Genomic DNA, 20483 nt, shown 5'->3' on the forward strand with positions numbered 1-20483 from the left:
AGACAACTTAGTTTATGTAAACTTCTGACCCACTGGAATTGTGATACAGTGAAATAATCTATCTGTAAACAATTGTTGGAAAAATTACTTGTAGAAAGGTTACCTTTAGAGAGGTTTTGGCCTTTCTAGGGAGTTTTTCCTAGCCACCGTGCTTCTACACCTGCATTGCTTGCTGTTTGGGGTTTTAGGCTGGGTTTCTGTACAGCACTTCGAGATATTAGCTGATGTACGAAGGGCTATATAAAATAAACTTGATTGATTGTCATGCACAAAGTAGATGTTCTAGCCGACTTGCCAAAACTATATTTTGTTAACAAGAAATTTGTGGAGTGGTTGATAAGTTTTAATGACTCCAACCTAAGTGTATGTAAACTTCCGACTTCAACTGTATATGCGACAACACAGATTTCCTCCCAGAGATCATAGTTAGCCGTCCCGATGCATAGGAGGTTGCCCATCTCCTGTAACAGCTCCGACCTGGTAGGCCATCAGTAGGGATGTGTTATTAAATCAAATTTTATTGGTCACATACACATTTATTGTGCATGTAGCAAAATGCTTGTGTTCCTAGCTCCAACAGTGCAGTAATATCTAATAATTCACACCAATACACACAAATCTAGAAGTAAAAGAATGACGTTAAGAAATATATCAGTATTAGGAAGAGCAATGGCGGAGTGGTATTGACTAAAATAAAGTAGAATAGAAACCAGTATATACATCTGAAATTAGTATAGCAGTGTCGTTGGCAAACTCAGTCCATACTGAAAGTGCCACAGACTCGTAGACCTTCTGGATTGAGACTGAGAAGCTTTCCATCTTTCCAGGAAGGGAAATGCTGGTCAGAGGAGACACAGCTGGGGTTGTGGTGGTTGTCCAAGGATTGCTCCACAACCGGAGGCTTGCTGAAACCCAGCACCTCCATGCCCTGCATGTCCAAAGCTGCAAACTCCCTAGTCAGGGCATTGCTGTACAGGAGCTTTTCCTAGTTACGTTTGGCTTCCGCCAAACAGGCTGGGACCATCGGGAGGAGTTGCTTCCCCGGCATTGTGCGAGAGGGGATTCTCTTCTCATCGAATCAGTCCCTCTCGGCATTGCCGCCCCCCTCAGGTGCATTCCACCCAATATTGAGTTTGGCTGCAGCCCGCTTGCAAACATCAATAAGCCAGTACTTCTTCTTGTGTTTCAATGCTCCGCTTAGGGCACTGGAAGGCCTCGAGCCCTGGGCTTGGAGTTCCTCTTCCCGATTGTCTTCGTCAGGGAAGAGACAACTAATGCTGTCATCGTCATCCTCTTCGATAACGAGCTCCCTCTCCCCCGCTGTGTGTTCGTCAAACAGCGGGTGGAAGTTCAGGGAGGGAGCTCAGGAGGTCTGGGGTTGTGGAGTTTCCTCCTCGCCCGAAGGCTATGAGGAAGAGGAGCCTCGAGGAGGGGCTGCTTTGCGCAGTCTCCGTTTGAGGCCGGTCCTCGGCAACTCCTTACAATGCACGCAGGACACCGGGTGAGCGAGAGCCGTCAGTGCATGTTCTTCCCCCAAGCAGGTGATACACGAAGTGTGTATCCTTGCCAGCTATCATAGCCCCACATGGCTATCCAGTGCCGGGGCAGGGGTGTGCTCGGTTCTCCTTGAGTAGGGGTAGCAGGTTCCATAACTCTAAGAGACACACAATGGTTTTATCCTCGAGTTAAAGGGATACTTTGGGATTTTGAGGCCTTTCATCTACTTCCCCAGAGTCAGATTTTTGTGTCTCTGTGTCCAGTATGAAGGAAGTTAGAGGTAGTTTCACGAGCCAATGCTAACTACCGTTAGCGCAATGACTGGAAGTCTATGGGTATCTACGAAGCGAATTTTACTCAAAGCAAATCTTTCCTTTCGGTCAGTACTCACGTTCGGTAGCGTTATGCCTTGCAGTTCGCCTGAGAACAGTGAAGCAGGAAGACAAGGATCAAGTCGTGCTGAGGAAAGCTTATAGAGAGCGAGAATGACCAGAGCGCGGGGCGTGGGGAACTGATAATGAGTAGGGTCTCTCCTCATTCGCCACTCGACCTGTCTGACTTTGAAAGATGTTGTGTGATTGGACCTTCCGTAGTGATAGCCTTGTCCAACGATATCCCATAGTGAGATACCGGAAAAAATATTTGAAAGAGAACATACAGGTTATTCTATATCAGACAGTGACACACATAGAGACCCTACACACACAAACTGTTACGCTGCACCCATATTACAAAAGTTCCATTTTCTATCCATAGTTCCAAAGTTTTTTTCTGACCCCGCAGCCATGAGAGTGATAACACCATTATAGAATGATAATATCCTGAGTGACAATACCAGATAATAGCAATACCTGTTACAGGATCATGAAAATCACGCCCCAGCCCATGGCATCAGGCACCTTATCTATTGACAAGGATACATCTGACTACATTAGCAACCGTCAGTGAAAAGGACAGTGAAATTCATTTCCTGTGACATCCCTCTAGCACACCACTCAGAGTAATCACCTGTCAAAACTCTGGGTTTTGATGTCATTTGAGGGACTTTTATCATGTAACGACAGTGGAAAATGTAACTCATAAGACGAGGAAGATTTCTTGGTTGCTTTCCTCTATGATAGTTGTTTCTCATCATTCCCTTGTCTAGACTGAGCTATACCTCTATAGGGCTGACAGCATCTCTCTTTCACTTTGAAGTCATGCAGTATTCACACACACAAACAGCTGAGAGGTGTATTCAGACCGGATCAGGTGTATGCAGGTGGCTAAAGTTACACTTTCAGCACACTGTCCTCCATTCCTGCAACCTGCCACAAAATAGATAGAGAAACACAGCAAATACTGTACCCTGCAAAGACCGACTGCACACTAAAGCCTTCCAACGTTAGCTGATTCTCTAATTCTGGGAAAGTTAAGGTGAAATACATGTATTCTCGACACCGACAGACAGATTGGATCGCTCTTTCCCATGGAGTAAAAAAAGCCAAATATGAAGGGACGGAGGAATGGAAGGAGAGATGGGATAACAATGAAAGGATAACAGTGTTTCATAGAAGACCTCATGTTCCGACCATACCAGGGTGGAGAGAAGGTCAGGTTGTGTCTCACACGTAGAGTAGAGCCTTGTGGATGCTGTAGCTCTGACTGCCCAATTTAATAAACTGCTCAGTACTGGAATTACTGTAGAGAGGAGTTTGGACAAAATCTGGGATATATTTTCATGGCATGCTGATCATTGTTTTGATGATACCAGTGTGTTAATCAGATGTATGCAGGGTTGTTGTTACCTATTGGTTATTACAGTTGTACTATGGTTGTAATAATATATATGACTGTGTCACCTTTCTTCTTATTGGTTCATCAGATGCTCAGAACATGGAGTTGAACAGAGGAGAAGTGCCTCTATATGTAAGTACTGCTGTACTGTTGTTCACTCTCTCTGTGTGTGTGTGTGTGTGTGTCCTACATGTGTGTGACTACCTGTAATGTTTCTCCTCAGCTACCTCTCTCTCTCTATGCCCTTTCATTTTCCCTCTCTCCGTTTCCTCTCTCTCCGTTCCCTCTCTCTCCGTTCCCTGTTTCTCCCTCCGGTTGGTGGTTGACTGACTGGCGTTGTGTTGAGGTTGGGCTGCAGGTGAAATCTAACCCTGGTGTGTTACACTCCCCTGGGATAGAAACCTTCACATCCGGCCTGTTCTCCAGATGGACAAGGCCTACCGAGACCACTAAAAGCCCATTATTTTATACATACTTGTGTGTGTGTGAGAGAGAGACGGCATGTGTGTGTTTGATAAATAGTGTGCTCAAGTGGTAAGGAAATAGGGCCCAGTAAAAGAGAGAATGAGAACTATAAAAGATGAATGTACTGTTTATTGGTTCTGAGCAGGTAGGCCCAGACCTGAGTGGCTATATGTTTATTCTAAAGGTCAGTACATGTGTTTTCTATTTGAGGTGAATTAGGAGTGGGTTTTCAGAAGGTCATTTTAAAGCTTCTCATTTATTTTCATTAAATGTGTATTGACTCGCTCTCTTACTCTCTCTATCTCTCTCTTCCCCTCACTCTCCCACTGCCCTTTTCTCTCTTCCTCTCTTCTCCTGTGTGGTAGAATCCTGGGTGGGTGGGCCAGCCAGCCGGCCAGGCGCTGAAGTTTTGCCAGATTTCTGGAGGACAGAGCGAGAGTAGAGTATCAGTTTGTTTTTACCAGTGTTTCAGAGTTGACCTGAAGACGTTTTCTTTCTGTTATTGAGAGCCTGGTCGCCTGTTTGGTCTGTAAATCTGGCCGCAATAAGCAGTCATGGAACACGTAACATTCATGATTCATATCCTAGTTTTCTCTCGTTGTTTAGACCGTTATCTCTGGTTGCAGAACTTAAATTCTCTAGTGAGCCGTGACATTTTTACAACAGTACAGTACTCGCTGTTACTTTGAAAGTACTCACAGACACTCACTTACTCTTACTAGAGTTGACTAAACTCTCACTGGTGTATGTCTGTATGGACAAAAATGTACCGTAAAGGTTGAACCTATACATCTGTGTTACAAGATGAAGTGTAGTCTCCACCCTGAGGTCATAGCGCTGCCTCTGCAGCACGGCTCCTCTCACCTCTGAATGAGAGCCAGACTTAAATGCTCTGCTTTGTGGATGTAGGCTGTGCTATATTTCACTCATTTAAAGAGTGTTATTATAACTGGCCTGCAAAAGTGTTATGGTGTAGCGGTCCTGCACAAAGACAACATAGAGCCTTGCCTCTCACCACACCAGAAAGTCCACAATCGGTACAATGAACAGACGGTAGTATTGATAGAAGTTCTCACTGTGTAACTGCCTGTGTCTGGTCTGAAGGGGTGGTTTGTGCTGTGTGTGGAACCTTCAGACTGCGATTTACTGAGTTTGAATGAGATGAAGTGTGTGTGTGTTTTGGGGTGTGTGTGTGTGAGGTGATCTGGCAGTGCTTTTGTTGGCTGGCTATGAGAGAATACCTGGTAGACGACTGGCAGGCCGCTGGTGATTTGCGTTAGAAGAGGAGAATGTGAGGGATTCTATTTAAGTGATAATGCCAGAGAAGCCGGTGTTGGGTGGATATATTGCCACGGGTGTTGTGCGGCCCGAGATGAAGTCGAGCCAATATATCCTCCAAACACCGGCTTCAAGGGCATTAGCACTTTTATACAACATATTCAAATAATGATTTGCATATTTTCATTAAAAATGTTATTTTGATGAATTTATTCATGCCATTTCATCCTTCCACAAGATATAGTCCCGACACAAGTCTAGGGTTGCTACCCAAGCCGGCTGGTCGTTCGTTCTATCGGTTCGGTTGCCAGAAACACGACCCAGTCGTTAAGTCTTTTTGTTCTGTATCTATGGATGCAACCCAGTCGTTTGTCCTAAAAGTTCTATTTCCATACAGGCTGGCAATGTTCTTATCCCTTGCTTACTAGCTAGCTAACTACGGCTAACTTACAGTCATGTCAAACAGTGCAGCCAGAATAACAAAAAAGTATCTGCATCTGTATTTGCATTTGTTTATACTGTTTTCTAGTGACATTTATTTGCATACATCCATAAAAATGAGCTAATGATGCACGATTTCACCTGGCTCTCTCGTCAGGACACTGTTGTTCAGAGGAGCTAGCCAACAACACAGCCAACAACACAGCCAACAACACAGCAAACACAATCACTTCAAACTGAAGCTGGAAAGACTGCAAACTAGCTGCATTTCGTTTCGTTTTACCAGTTTTTTTTTATTGATATTTCTTTGTATATATCCATAAAAATGATGCTGATTCATGATTTTGACTGGCTGAGAAAAGCTGCCTGCCTGTCATCCTGACACTTTCATACTATGCCACAGCTGAGATCGAATTTGAATATTGAAACAATATTGCAAATGTCAGAGAGACAGACCGCAAGGTTTATTCAAATCTCCGCTGTTGAAAACTAAATGTTAGTCTAAAAGAAATGTGAGAATGTCTAGATGCTTTTTATAGTGGAGATCAAGTTTATAAATTGCCTGGCTGGGCTGATGAGACAGTGGATTTGCGCAGTCAGATGGAACAGAGTAAATAGGCCTTTTAATGTCATAGATTTCGCCAGTGGTATTTGTATAAAAATAGTTAACTATGATTATTTAGAACCACTTTTACAAAGAGAAATGAAAGGTATACATATTGGTGTGTGTGTGTATATGTGTATCCCAGGTGCAACTATGCTTTGATAGAGGGGGTAAGAACTGCTGGTTGTGTCAGTATTAAAGCTTGGGTCTCTATCTACTGTACATACAGTTGTGGTTAATGATTACTGTAACCTTCTTTTTAGCAGCGGTGGAAACGGTTGCAGAAGGCGGGGGGGTATGGCTTAACTCTGTCCGGAATTGGCGACAGGGAGAAAAATCAGTATTTTTTTCAGCAGCTTTTTTTTCAGCTGATTCTGCAATTCAAAAAAATTACCCACAGATCTGAGCGAAAATGTAAAAAAATGTGAAAAAATACTCGGTCTAGCTTTTATTTAGGTGATTTCTAGTTCACAAAGATGATATAAAAAATATATATAGGTCAATTATCTTTTCTAAATACTTTGTCTGGGTTTAGTAATTTAACTGTACACTGAAAGCATTTTTCCATCCCAAAAATGGCTTAAACAAATAAATGTTTTAGTTTGTTTGTTTGGTGTGGCCGCTGCTAAATTAATACAGGGGAAACGCTGAACCTTTTTGTGTGTCAGATAATGAAGTTAATGTTTTTGCCATGCCTGGTTTACCAAACTGGGAATAACAGGAAAGTCTCACCATGTTGTTCCTCTATCACTGGATGATAAGCAGCTCAAAGTAGAGCAATAGATGTCACGCCCTGATCTTTCACCTGTCTGTGATTGTCTCCACCCCCCTCCAGGTGTCACCCATCTTCCCCATTATCCCCTGTGTATTTATACCCGTGTTCTCTGTTTAAAATTTTTAGTACGAACTGGCCATGACTGACCCAGCACACTTGGACCAGCTCCGCAATGCCATCTCCTCCCAAGGAGCCACCATTGGTAGGCACGAGGAGTTGCCCTCACGGCCTAATGGAAGGGTTCCAGGTCGTGGTCAAACGTCACAACCTAGCTTTGGATGCATTGCGGGAGCAATTCCGTGGGTTGCCTACTAGGCAGTCTACCACAACAACCTCCCAGCCCCTCAGTAACCCGGCTGGTAGCAGCGCCGTCACCCAGGTTTCCCGGGAACCTCGCTTACCTCCTCCGGAGCGCTACGATGGAGATTCCAGAACCTGCCGGGCCTTTCTCTCCCAGTGCTCCCTCGTTTTCGAGCTGTAGCCTATTTAATTCCCCTCGGACCACTCGAGGATAGCGTACATCATTATGCTGATGTTCAGGAGGGCATTCGCCTGGGCCACGGGGGTGTGGGAGCAACAATCCGCCGTCTGCCTCAGTCTGGAGGTATTTGTGGCGGAGGTGAGAAGTTTGAGGCTCCGGTGTCCGGGAGAGAGGCTGCCCAGAGGTTACTCCAGCTTCGGCAGGACTCCCTCAGTGTGGCAGACTATGCAGTGGAATTCCGCATGCTAGCAGCGGAGGGTGCCTGGAACCCTGAAGCGCTGTTCACCTCGGAGGAAGGAAAGGACGAGCTTGCAGCCCCGGAACTACCGACGGATCTTGACTCACGGATCGATGGACGGCTATGGGAACGCAGAAGGGAGAAGAGGTTGATTGTGGTCCCAATCGCTCATTCAAGGATCCCACCTTCAGAAGTCCCCGGCGTCTACGTCCCCGAGAGGATCCGAGCTTACCCGAGTTCTTCCAAGAGCCTCCGAAGACTGCCGATTTATCTCATCCCGAGCCGATGCAGCTCGGTAGGGCTAGGCTGTCTCCAGACGAACGGGTATGCAGACTTAACACCCAGAGTTGTCTGTATTGCGGTACTGCCGGTCATTATCAAGAGACCTAATTCATTGGTAGGAATGAGTACTCGGGTGGGTCCTAAGGACAATTTAGCTTCCCCCCCTACTCGCCACGTCACCATGCCACCCTGCTGTGGGGCGACCAGTCCAAGTCTCTCCAGGTACTCATCAACTCGGGGGCCGATATGAGTCTTATGGACGTTGCCCTGCCGTCCGAGCTGGGCATCCCCACTTAACCCCTCTCCTTTTCCATGAATGTTAGAGCGCTGGACGGGCGTTCTATAGGCTGGGTCACCGACCATACCACCCCCATCAACCTACGAGTGTCGGGGAACCACAACGAGACGATCCAATTCCTGCTAATTGAGTCTCAGTAGGTTCCTGTGGTATTGGGATTCTCTTGGCTCCAGCGACACAATCCCTCGATTGACTGGTCTACTGGTGCCATCGTCAGCTGGAGCCCGTTCTGCCACACTCATTGCCTGAAATCAGCTCTGCCTCTCCCGGGATGTCTTCCTGGGTGCTTGGAAATTGCCCGGATCTCTCCGCCATTCCCGTGGAGGACCAGGACCTCCGGGAGGGGTTCAGTAAGGCCCGGGACACTTCGCTTCCGCAACACCAACCAGTAAAAAAGGATGTTAAGCCGGATGCTCTGACACGCCACTATAGCCCCGCGGCTACACCCCCGGAAGCCGAGACCTTTCCCCCCTGCTCCAAGATCATTAACCCCTCTGCTGTTCATCCTCTGTTGCCCTGTACCCTCCGTATACTTCCTACTTTTGAGGTGTCTAAACCCATGTCTCACAGCCCTTTGCCAGGTGGCGTCCCTAGAGGGTGGGTACTGTCACACCCTGATCTGTTTCACCTGTCCTTGTGATTGTCTCCACCCCCCTCCAGGTGTCGCCCATCTTCCCCATTATCCCCTGTGTATTTATACCCATGTTCTCTGTTTGTCTGTTGCCAGTTCGTCTTGTTTGTCAAGTCAACCAGCGTTTTTCTCAGCTCCTGTTTTTCCCCAGTCTCTCTTTTTCTCGCCCTCCTGGTTTTGACCCTTGTCTGTCTGGACTCTGAGCCCGCCTGCCTGACCACTCTGCCTGCCCTTGACCCTGAGCCTGCCAGCCGTCCTGTACCTTGACCCCACTGCTCTGGATTATTGACTCCTGCCTGCCTTGACCTGTCGTTTGCCTGCCCCTGTTGCTGCAATAAAAATTGTTACTTCAACACAGTCTGCACTTGGGTCTTACCTGAAACGTTATAATGGGGGCCTTTTGGATGCAAGCAACTATGATAAAACACATTAAGTCTACCACATAATGTGTGTGGCTACATTGCACAGAAGACCCACTAATACAATTATAATCTTCTGCACCAATCATTCAGTGCAATAGCCTTGGGACAAGGTTTTTAAAGACTTACATTTAGACATGATGGTAACTTTCAATGTTGTGTATCATTCTTCATACATGGTATCAGTAGGTTTGCACAAAAAATTACTTTTTACTTACTTTTACAAATAAGTCCCTGTAATGCTTATGATGCCATGCGAGTTTGAGTGTCAGTCATTTTGACTTTTACATTAATGTGTCATTAGTGTGCTATATTTGTTCAGAGGTATGTGGCTCAGGCAGTGTACTGTAACATTTCTCTGTTCCGATGTGCGCACACACACACAAAGCCACCCTGAAGACCTCAGTGTGATTCACATTCTGGAATGTACATCAAGGTTCCCTTTGCCTTGTCATGTGCATAGGTATAAAACACTGTTTTATATCTATCGTCATGTGTGTCTTCCTTATCGTTCTGGATTTTTTGTTTGTTGTTTGTTTGGCTTGATTGATTGTCTTTGAGTAATCTTGAAATGCTTTTGGGTGTAGGATACTCATATATATATATTTTTTTTTTACCTTTTATTTAACTAGGCAAGTCAGTTAAGAACAAATTCCTATTTTCAATGTTGGCCTAGGAACAGTGGGTTAACTGCCTTGTTCAGGGCAGAACGACAGATTTTTACCTTGTCAGCTCGGGGATTCTTCGATCTTTCGGTTACTAGTCCAATGCTCTAACCACTAGGCTACCTGCCGCCCCAGGGGTTCTATGTTGGAATGGCAGAGTTCTAAGCACTATGGCCTCAGATGATCTTTGATGTAACAATGGCGCCGGAGAAGAAGGCTGATGTTTTACGTGTCCCCAACTGATTGTGTTTTTTGTTCGTTTATTTGCAACTTATTTTTAAACTTATTTTGTACATAATTTTGCCGCTGCCGTCTCTTATGACCGAAAATAGCTTCTGGACATCAGGACTGTGATTACTCACCACGGACTGGCAGAATCCTTTTTTCATTTAACGAGTCTGATGAGCCCGATGCGAATGATATACGACTTTCTCGGGAACAGGCCAGATCCCCATGATTTGCGTGAAGAAGAGGCGGAGAAAAGGGGCTAGAGGGCAGGCTGCCTTCTGAGAATTCGTAGACGATCGAATAAACGCCCACTTCCTTCTATTCTGCTAGCAAACGTGCAATCTTTGGAGAATAAAATCAATGACCTACGCGGAAGTTTAAACTTCCAACGGGACTTTCAAAAATGTAATATCTTATGCTTCACAGAGTCGTGGCTGAACGACGTCATTTCAACATACAGCTGGCTGGTTATATGCTGTACCGGCAGGATAGAACAGTGGCATCTGGTAAGACAAGGGGCGGCGAACTATGTGTTTTTGTAAATAACAGCTGGTGCACGATATCTAAGGACATCTTGAGCTATTGCTTGCCTGAGGTAGAGTATCTCATGATAAGCTGTAGACCACACTATCTACCTAGAATTTTCATCTGTATTTTTCGTAGCTGTTTATACATACCACCACAGTCAGAGGCTGGCACTAAGACAGAATTGAATGAGCTGTATTCCGCCATAAGCAAATAAGAAAACGCTCACCCAGAGGCGGCGCTCCTAGTAGCCGGGGACTTTAATGCAGGGAAACTTAAATCTGTTTTACCAAATTTCTATCAGCATGTTAAATGTGCAACCAGAGGGAAAAAAACTCTAGACCACCTTTACTCCACACACAGAGACGCATACAAAGCTCTCCCTCGCCCTCCATTTGGCAAATCTGACCATAATTATATCCTCCTGATTCCTGCTTACAAGCAAAAATGAAAGCAGGAAGCACCAGTGACTAGATAAATAAAAAAGTGGTCAGATGAAGCAGATGCTAAGCTACAGGACTGTTTTGCTAGCACAGACTGGAAAATGTTCCGGGATTCCTCCGATGGCATTGAGGAGTACACCACATCAGTCATTGGCTTCATTAATAAGTGCATCGATGACATCGTCCCCACAGTGACTGAGTACATACCCCAACCAGAAGCCATGGATTACAGGCAACATCTGCACTGAGCTAAAGGCTAGAGATGCCACTTTCAAGGAGCGGTACTCTAACCTGGAAACTTACAAGAAATCCCACTATGCCCTCCGACGAACCATCAATCAGGCAAAGCGTCAATACAGGACTAAGATCGAATCGTACTACACCGGCTCTGACACTCGTCGTATGTGGCAGGGCTTGCAAACCATTACAGACTACAAAGAGAAGCACAGCCGAGAGCTGCCCAGTGACACGAGCCTACCAGACGAGCTAAATAACTTCTAAGCTCGCTTCGAGGCAAATAACACTGAAACATGCATGAGAGCACCAGCGGCTGCGGAAGGCTCTCCGCAGCCGATGTGAGTAAGACCTTTACACAGGTCAACAATCACAAGGCCGCAGGGCCAGACAGATTACCAGGACGTGTACTGCGAGCATGCGCTGACCAACTGGCAAGTGTCTTCACTGACATGATCAACCTCTCCCTGTCCGAGTCTGTAATACCAACATGTTTTAAGTAGACCACCATAGTGCCTGTGCCCAAGAACACTTAGGTAACCTACCTAAATGACTACCAACTCGTAGCACTCACATCTGTAGCCATGAAGTGCTTTGAAAGGCTGGTCATGGCTCACATTAACACCATTATCCCAGAAACCCTAGACCCACTCCAATTTGCATACCGTCCCAACAGATCCACAGATGATGCAATCTCTATTGCACTCCACACTGCCCTTTCCCACCTGGACAAAAGGAACACCTATGTGAGAATGCTATTCATTGACTACAGCTCAGCGTTCAACACCATAGTGCCCTCAAAGCTCATCAATAAGCTAAGGACCCTGGGACTAAACACCTCCCTCTGCAACTGGATCCTGGACTTCCTGACGGGCCGCCCCCAAGTGGTAAGGGTAGGTAACACACATCTGCCACGCTGATCCTCAACACAGGGGCCCCTCAGGGGTGTGTGCTCAGTCCCCTCCTGTATTCCCGGTTCACTCATGACTGCATGGCCAGGCACGACACCAACATCATAATTCATTTTGCCGATGACACAACAGTGGTAGGCCTGATCACCAACAACAACGAGAGCCTATAGGGAGGAGGTCAGAGACCTGGCCGTGTGGTGCCAGGACAACAACCTCTCCCTCAACGTGATCAAGACAAAGGAGATGATTGTGAACTACAGGAAAAAGAGGACCGAGCACGCCCCCATTCTCATCGACGAGGCTGCAGTGGAGCAGGTTGAGAGCTTCAAGTTCCTTGGTGTCCACATCAGCAACAAACTAACATGGTCCAAGCACACCGAGACAGTCTTGAAGAGGGCATGACAACCTATTCCCCCTCAGGAGACTGAAAAGATTTGGCATGGGTCCTCAGATCATCAAAATGTTCTACAGCTGCCCTATTGAGAGCATCCTGACCAGTTGCATCACTGCTTGGTATGGTAACTGCTCGGCCTCCGACCGCAAGGCACTACAGAGAGTAGTGCAAACTGCCCAGTACATCACTGGGGCCAAGTTTCCTGCCATCTGCCATCCAGGACCTCTATACCAGACGGTGTCAGAGGAAGGCCCTAAAAATTGTCAAAGACTCCAGCCACCCTAGTCATAGACTGTTCTCTCTGCTACCGCACGGCAAGCGGTACCGGAGCGCCAAGTCTATGAGGCTTCTAAACAGCTTCTACTCCAAAGCAATAAGACTCCTGAACATCTAATCAAATGGCTACCCAGACTATTTGCACCCCCCCCTTTTTTACAACCCTGCTACTCTGTTGTTATCGTCTATGCATTGTCACTTTAATAACTCTACCTACATGTACATAGTACCTCAACTATCCGGTGCCCCGCTCATTGACTCTGTACCAGTACCCCCTGTATATGGTCTCGCTATTTTTATTTTACTGCTGCACTTTAATTGCTTGTTTCTTTTATTTCTTATCCTTATTTTTTTAAACTGCATTGTTGGTTAGGGGCTCGTAAGTAAGCATTTCACTGTAAGGTCTACACCTGTTGTATTCGGCGCATGTGACTAATAAAATTTGATTTGATTTCATCAAAGCTGATCCATGAAGTCATTTGTTTTTAATAAGGGCCATTCAGATCAGTCCTATTATGATTCTGTAAGAGGATTAGAACCTGTTTCTCTACTTCGGCTCTACTATGCACTTCAGTGAATAACAGAACACAGCTCCACTAGTTGTTATTGTACATTATTCAAGGACCAGGGAAGTTACACTAGGCGGTAGTGTGTGCATGTGCTTGTTTGTGTGTGTGCATGCGTGCACTTGTATGTGTAGGTGAGTCCTGCCAGCATATCAGATGCGTCTTCTGTTTTTCTAAATCATTCTTGTTTTGAGGCTACTAGGCTATTTATACAGGCCACTTGCTGTTGAACTTGTTGTTGTTGTTGCAGTAGCTCAGGGCAGTAGCTCAGGGCCGTCTCCCCTGACGTCACGTGTGTGTGTGGATCACTCAGAAGGATCATGCTACAGAGCCCTGATCTAATGACTCCTGATCCCCAAGAGACCACAGATGGGTTAGCGTGACCTGGCTGTTGTTCTATTCATCACCATCATGAGAACGTTAAGTTAAAAGTCATGTTGGTTATAGGCTTTAGAAAAATAGGCTATAATCAGGATGTGGCAGGCCTGGAGGTTGGAGCAGGGCAAAGGCTAATGGATCCACACTGGGGATCGACCTATTCGGATATAGCTGATTCCCACGGGCAGCACTGGTTTCCAGCTCTGCTTGGCCCAATTTCGGATGTGGCGTACAGTGTGTTTTTGTCAATTCCTGCGCCTACTGGGGATGATGGCTTCTATGATAGTAGTCGTTCCCCTGGGGCTATTATTAATGCAGCCTTTCCAGCACTGGGTGCTAACCACTGGATTGGAGACATCTCATCTAAATCGGTCGATTCAGGTGTCCCTGGCATGCCTTCGAGCACTGGCCTGGGGAGACCCCCAGGTACTGTCGCAAGCGGTTCTCATGGGCCAGGTGTTATTCTGCAAGGTGGTCACGACAGACACATCCCCCCCCAAGGGTGGGGCGCGCTGTGCAATGGCTACCCGATTCTGGGGGTATGGACTGTGGCACAGAGTGTCTGGCATATCAATTACCTGGAGCTTCTAACAGTGCTCACCTGGGTGGTTACCCAGATATGGGAGAGGTTCGGCAGGGCCAACCTAGACCTTTCCACATCGTGGGAAAACATGCAGTGTCGTCTGTTTTTCTCAGAGGGACCCGAGCTTTCCGTTGGGAACAGACGCCCTGGCGCTCCAGTTGCCTCGGACTCTCCTTTATGGATTTCCTCCCGTGGAGCTGATTGGAGCCCACGTCGGAGAGGGTTGCTCCAGGAGGGCTTATCATTGATTCTTTTGGCTCCCCGTTGGCCCAGACGGCCTTGGTTCGCGGAGATCGTTAGCCTGTTGGGCGGGGTCCCGTGGCAACTCCCGTTGCGCAGGGACCTGTTGTCCCAGGCACATAGGCAGGTTTGGCACGCAAAGCCATAGATTTTCTGATTGCTAGAGGTTTACCTCTGAACGTTATTGTTACCATTCAGTCCACAACCTGTATGCGTAAAAGAGGTAGGCGTTTGAGGTCTGGGAGGGACATCCTTATGTTCCTACAGGAGCTTTTTTAGCAGGGTCGGGCATTCTCCAAGTGTACATGGCCGCTATCTCAGGGCGTCATGTGGGAATTGACAGAGCCACACCGGGTGGCCACCCCCTGTGCTGTTCCTGAAAGGTGTGCACAGTCTCAGACTGGTCTCTAAACCTATTACACCTACATGCGTTTTGGCTCTGGTTTTGGAGGCACTGTGTGCGGCCCCCTTTGAGACTCTGGAGTCGGATCTGAAGATCCTCTCCCACAAGACCTTCCTGCTCATGGCTTTGGCCTCGGGTTAAATGTGTTGGGGACCTACACACATTCTCCGTACACCCTTCCTGTACTCAGTTTGCCCCTGGAGACTAAGGTGGCATATAGCAGGAAGGGGCAAAGGTTACCTAGCGGCGAGCGGGCCCACTCCACCAGGGGTCTGGCAGCTTTTTAAAGGGTTGACTGCAGGGGATATTTATGCTGCGTTGAGTTGGGCATCACCACACACTTTTGTGAGGTTGTATTGCTTGGATGTCACTGCACCCAGTGTAGCCCACAGTGTGCTTACAGCTGGGACAGGAGAGGGTCATGAGGCAGCGCGCAGGATGCGCATACCCAGGCTATTGCATCTTGCGGGGTTGAGGTCTGGGAGGTCTGCCATGAGCCATTTCATTTGGTATCCGTTGAGGCGGGACTCCATTCCCCATAGTTTCATTGGCCTTGTCAGGTGTGATTCTTCAATCGAAGTCGCGAGAGTACGACTCCCCATAGTTGTATTGTACCTTGTTTCTTTCCTTCAGAGAACAGTAGTTATCGTCCATGATGTAACGTTATTAACGGTGGCCTTGATGAACAGTCACAGGAATGTGTTGATGCGCTGTCTTATCTTCTTCTAATTTTCTGTTCTTCTCTCTAGATAGAAAACCAATGAAACCATATCGTGATATCACACGGTAAAACCCTTTTTATCCCCACCCCCTTTCTCTCTCTTTCTTTTGTTCTCTCTCTGTCGATCTTCTCAGGGCCAATTGGAAGTGTGTGCTCTTCTGCAGGTTCCAGATCTAGAACCAGAACAGACAGAGTTCTATGTGGTTTTAGAAGGTTCCAGACTAGCCCATGTTACTGTAGGGAAGAGAACAGAGGATGGAAAGTCTCTGTGCTTCACTGTTCCAGGTGAGTCCCACAATTCCTGGTGCCCATTGATCCCAGATCAGTCTGACAGTCACACACAGAGCTACTGACTGAGGTTCGAACAGAACCCTTAGTTTGATACAGGGTCATTGCCTCCAGTTATCATTAGTTCCCCTTTTATTCAAATTTTAGGTCAAAATAACAGCGATTCTAATAAAGTCAGTAGATGTATTCATAGCAGTAGTTTGCCTAACTTAATGAGGACCATGTTGGTCCAAACATTGTTGCTCGATCACAATCTTCAATAGAAATCATGTTTGGGAGCAGAAAACTATTCTTGTCTTATTGTGTCCACATTAGGACAGCCTCGGTGTCAGCAGGACTCTCAGACCGTATTTTTGTCATATTCCATCATCAGTCGTCTGTTCGTCTCCTCTCCTCCACAGGTCATGACCTTCAGGAGACTGTCTCTGTCACAGTGTATTGCCACACAGAGGGCAGAGCCAAGCCCTGTGGAGGCGGGGCCTCGCTGGACTACGTCTGTGATTTGCCACAGGAAGTGGCCGAGTACCTGCTAGCCAATAGCGACTGTCTGAGTCCCCAGAGCCACCTGGAGGTCCTGAGGAGGGTTTCAGCAGCTCCAGGGGAGGGGAACACGGAGGGTGACAGGAGTGCTGGCTCAGGAGAGCACGATCTGGGGAAGACAGACCAGGAGGATGGGTATGGGGGTGGGAGACCCAGACCTGATCCAGAGGTGGAGTGTCGTCTCAGGGAGATGGATGAGAAGATAACCCAGGCCGTGGCCAACCTGGACTACCCTCTGGAGTGGAGCGGCAAGGCCAGCCAACCTAGAGAAGGTAACTAGCTATCCTATACAATACAATATAAAACAACGTTATCCACTTAGCCAATAGGCTTATGTCATATAGATTACAATCAGTAACAGGTAAGGAAGATATGCCCCAAGACAGTTATCCCTGTTCAGAAAGATAAATAATTCTTGAAATGAAACAATGAAAACAATAGCTTCTGTATAGGCTACACAGACGTATTCAGATCAATACCATAATTTTTCAGTCATAACATTTCAGATAGTGCCATGTAATGTGTTCACACACAGCACAACAACACTCACTTAACTCAGCTCGACTTGTACTTACTGTAGCTGGTGCCATGGAACCATGGTAAGGGCAATGCAGACTACACATACTCTCTTTCTCTCTTTCAATGTGCTAATGTCATGTTCATTGTCACATGAGCGTTTTATATGGTGTTACATTGTCTCTACGAGTAAGGGAGGAAATACTATAGACAAACACCATCTCTGGTGCCAGCCTGTTTCTGCATGCAGCACAACAACAATGCCACATGGATACCTTGCCAAACAGGTCAACAGAACAACCAGCTGGCAGAGACAGACTGGCACCGCTATGGCCAGATTCAAACGAAAGCCTACATGCACACACAAAACTCATTATCAAAACTCGTTATTTAACTTTATCAAGCTAGCGAAAGCACACGGATCGCGATGACATTAGTTTGGACTGTGTATGTCATACTGAGAAGGGAAGAGTGAAGGGGGATGGAGAAAAGCGCTTCATTCTAGCCACAGACCAAGTTCACCCACAGCTTCTTACGTAAGAGGGGGGGGATTGTGTTTTGTAAATTGTTCTCTTCAATGCTTGCCCGTCTCATTGGAAAAGTCGCGTATTGTCTGTGTGCCTTCAGGTAGGAGGGGTGGGAATATTTGAGGTGTCCTTTAAAAACAAGTGCAAATGTGACATTTTCATGCAGCGCTAATGGGAAGTTTTAAGGTCCACAAAAATCGGGTCTTAACGTTCACGCAGTTGATAATGTTGCAGCCTATCCAGCCATGACACACTGTGCCCATGGAACGAGAGATGTGCCTTTTGTGCCGGTGAATCTCGTATTTAGAAACATAAAAAATAAATAGGTTTCCCCCCCCCCCGATTTCGTTGAATTTGATTAAAAACAAGCATAACCTACCCTCCCATTAATCAAGGCTAGCTTAGTTGCTTCACATAAGTGCATATTTAAAAAAATACTGGCCATGCATTAGCCAAGCAGCCTATAAATAAAGGGGTTTTAAAGGGTCTACTGAGAGGTTTTTGCCCTCATGCTTTTTAATGATTCACACTTCACATACCTGCCACTTAAGCTATCCGTCCCCATTTTCAAAGAGCGCCTCTCGTCCGATTACCAAAGACACGCTCTTCCAAACTATTCAGTCCTCCTCTAATGCAATATCAACGGCAGATAAAAAAAAAAAAATGTGCCTCAAATTTAAAGTTGATGATACAATTGACAGGAGCGTAGTATTTTGTGCAAATATTATGCGTAAAGACATGTAGGCCTGCGTGTGCACACAGTGCGACACCGATGTGATTTATGATATGTTTCTGACCCCATCCTATTTAGAAATATTGCTGTTATTTTAATAAACAGATTGCTTGTTTTTCTATTTCATTTGACACAAAAACAAGCATAGCCTCCCCTCAATGAAGGCTGTTTTTTGTTTGTCCTGCACAATGCATTCGCCAAATAGCAGCCTATCAGTAAAGTGTTTGGCTCATTCGACTTCTTTGAAATAAATATAAACCACCAAATCTTTATTCAAAGATCAAGTTTGGGAGCAGCAAAACAGTGAGCTTGACATTCTTTTTATCCTTATTTTAGCCAGCTCCCGTTATAATTTTGGATTTGCGTAAAAGCCTCAAGTCGACCTTAATATGATATTCTCGCGGGGAGCAATTATGGTACCTATACCTGTCTTTAGACATACTGTAGCCTATTAAAAACAAGTTGTTTTGTTTAGAATTATTCACTCTTTTTTTAAACCTTGTGAATTTAAATTTTGCTTATTGACAATGTTCTGATAGTCCATGCCTCTGACATGGCAGATATAATGTACAGTAGGCCTCGCCCTTATATCAGTGCGAATGTTAATTTTAACAATGTATTTCCATATTGAAAGCCATGCAATGTGGACTGCAAATATGTTCAACCTATTTAGCAAAGATGGGATAGGCCTACATACATTTTGTTATTTTGTTTCTGTAGGCTATTTAACAAACTAGGCTATAATGGATTAACAGTCAAACTGGAGTTGATGACAACGCAATACATAAAAGACCGTAAATACACAATTTTAAGCAACCACCTATTTAGCCATGGAGCATGTTCTGATTGGCCAGTGAGGGGTCAAGCCTTGACACACCTACAACTTGTTTAGTCATTAAAACCCAGCCTTTTCGCACCACCGCCAGCTACTGCGGCCATAATTCCGGTTGTGGAAATAGCTCAAACATTTCTGGCACTCCCCCGAACCTATAGCGCTAGCGCTAAGATTTAGCATTGCGTTAGGTTTGTTAAAATATTGTCTCTAAGGACATTTTTCAATACATTTTCTTAGTTGACCGAACTTTGACCTGGAAGGTACAGTATTTTTCCCTCATTTACAGTTCTTGGTCAAGTAATTGGGTCGTGGTTATGTGGTACATCGTTAAGCATTTGTGGTACAGCATGGGTAACTGTGGGAACGGACACAGTGTGAAAAAGATATGGAGAGAAAGTTCAAGTTTAGGACAGCGATTCCGAATGAAGAGATAAAGGCCGATTTCCATAGCAACTGTAGCTTTCTTTCTTAGTCTTGCTGGAAAGTATAGAGTATAGACCTGTTCCCCTCCTAAAAAATGTAATTCAGTGTGTGTAATCAAACGCAACAAGGATGTGTGTGCCCTGCTCTGGGCTGCAGCCACCTGATCCCTCCAACGCACCCGCTTCATTAACACATGCTGAGCAGGTTTAGAGGGTTACCGTATTTGTGTGTGTTTCTGGGCTCTTCTGATGCTCTCTCGCTGGCTTCTGTCAATGTCGTTATCATCCCTGTCACTCTCAATGTCTCATCTCTTCATTACGAGGAGGAGTTACTGAAGTCGCCTCTCAAATGACACCCGGTTTCTGGTCATTAGTAGTGCACTAGATAGGGAACAGGGTGCCATTTGATATGCCGCCTGAATCAAACAGGGGTTGAACTTTCCCAAGGACTTGTAGCTAACGTGGTACTTCAATTTTTCTCAATACCACAGCCCTAAGATACAAGCCAGTATAATAACTAACACCAGTGTGACATACCTGACCTGTTTTGTTGGTATGCATTGCATTCTCCATACAGTTTTCTAGTCTAGATGGACTTCACACAGCATGACACCCATCTGGATTGTGTGTTAACTACAGTAGGCCTACATACGGTACCATGTAGTTCTGTTCTTGTCTATTAATGTTCTGTATTATGTCATGTTTTGTGTGGACCCCGGGAAGAGTAGCTGCTGCTTTTGCAACCGCTAACGGGGATCCTAATAAAATAGCAAATACCAAATGTATGTGTTCTAGCTACAGTGCGTACCATCTATGCGCATACCATGTACTACTGTGTGTGTGCGCAGTCAGAGTGTATTTCTGCATTCA

The 20483-nt window shown here is 45.9% G+C and overlaps 1 protein-coding gene across 1 annotated transcript in view; it reads left to right on the top strand.

Moving 5' to 3' along the window:
* Window positions 1–7559: 7559 nt before the first annotated feature.
* LOC120021853 (rho guanine nucleotide exchange factor 28-like) overlaps window positions 7560–20483 on the top strand; it is a 68940-nt gene continuing 56016 nt past the window's right edge. The window contains exons 1-3 of the mRNA XM_038965699.1: window positions 7560–7850; window positions 15917–16037; window positions 16442–16852. Coding sequence (XP_038821627.1) covers window positions 7560–7850; window positions 15917–16037; window positions 16442–16852 — 823 coding nt within the window. The remainder of the gene's footprint in view (window positions 7851–15916; window positions 16038–16441; window positions 16853–20483) is intronic.

Source organism: Salvelinus namaycush, chromosome 26 (genome assembly GCF_016432855.1).
Source record: "Salvelinus namaycush isolate Seneca chromosome 26, SaNama_1.0, whole genome shotgun sequence".
In the NCBI taxonomy this organism is placed as follows: domain Eukaryota; kingdom Metazoa; phylum Chordata; class Actinopteri; order Salmoniformes; family Salmonidae; genus Salvelinus; species Salvelinus namaycush.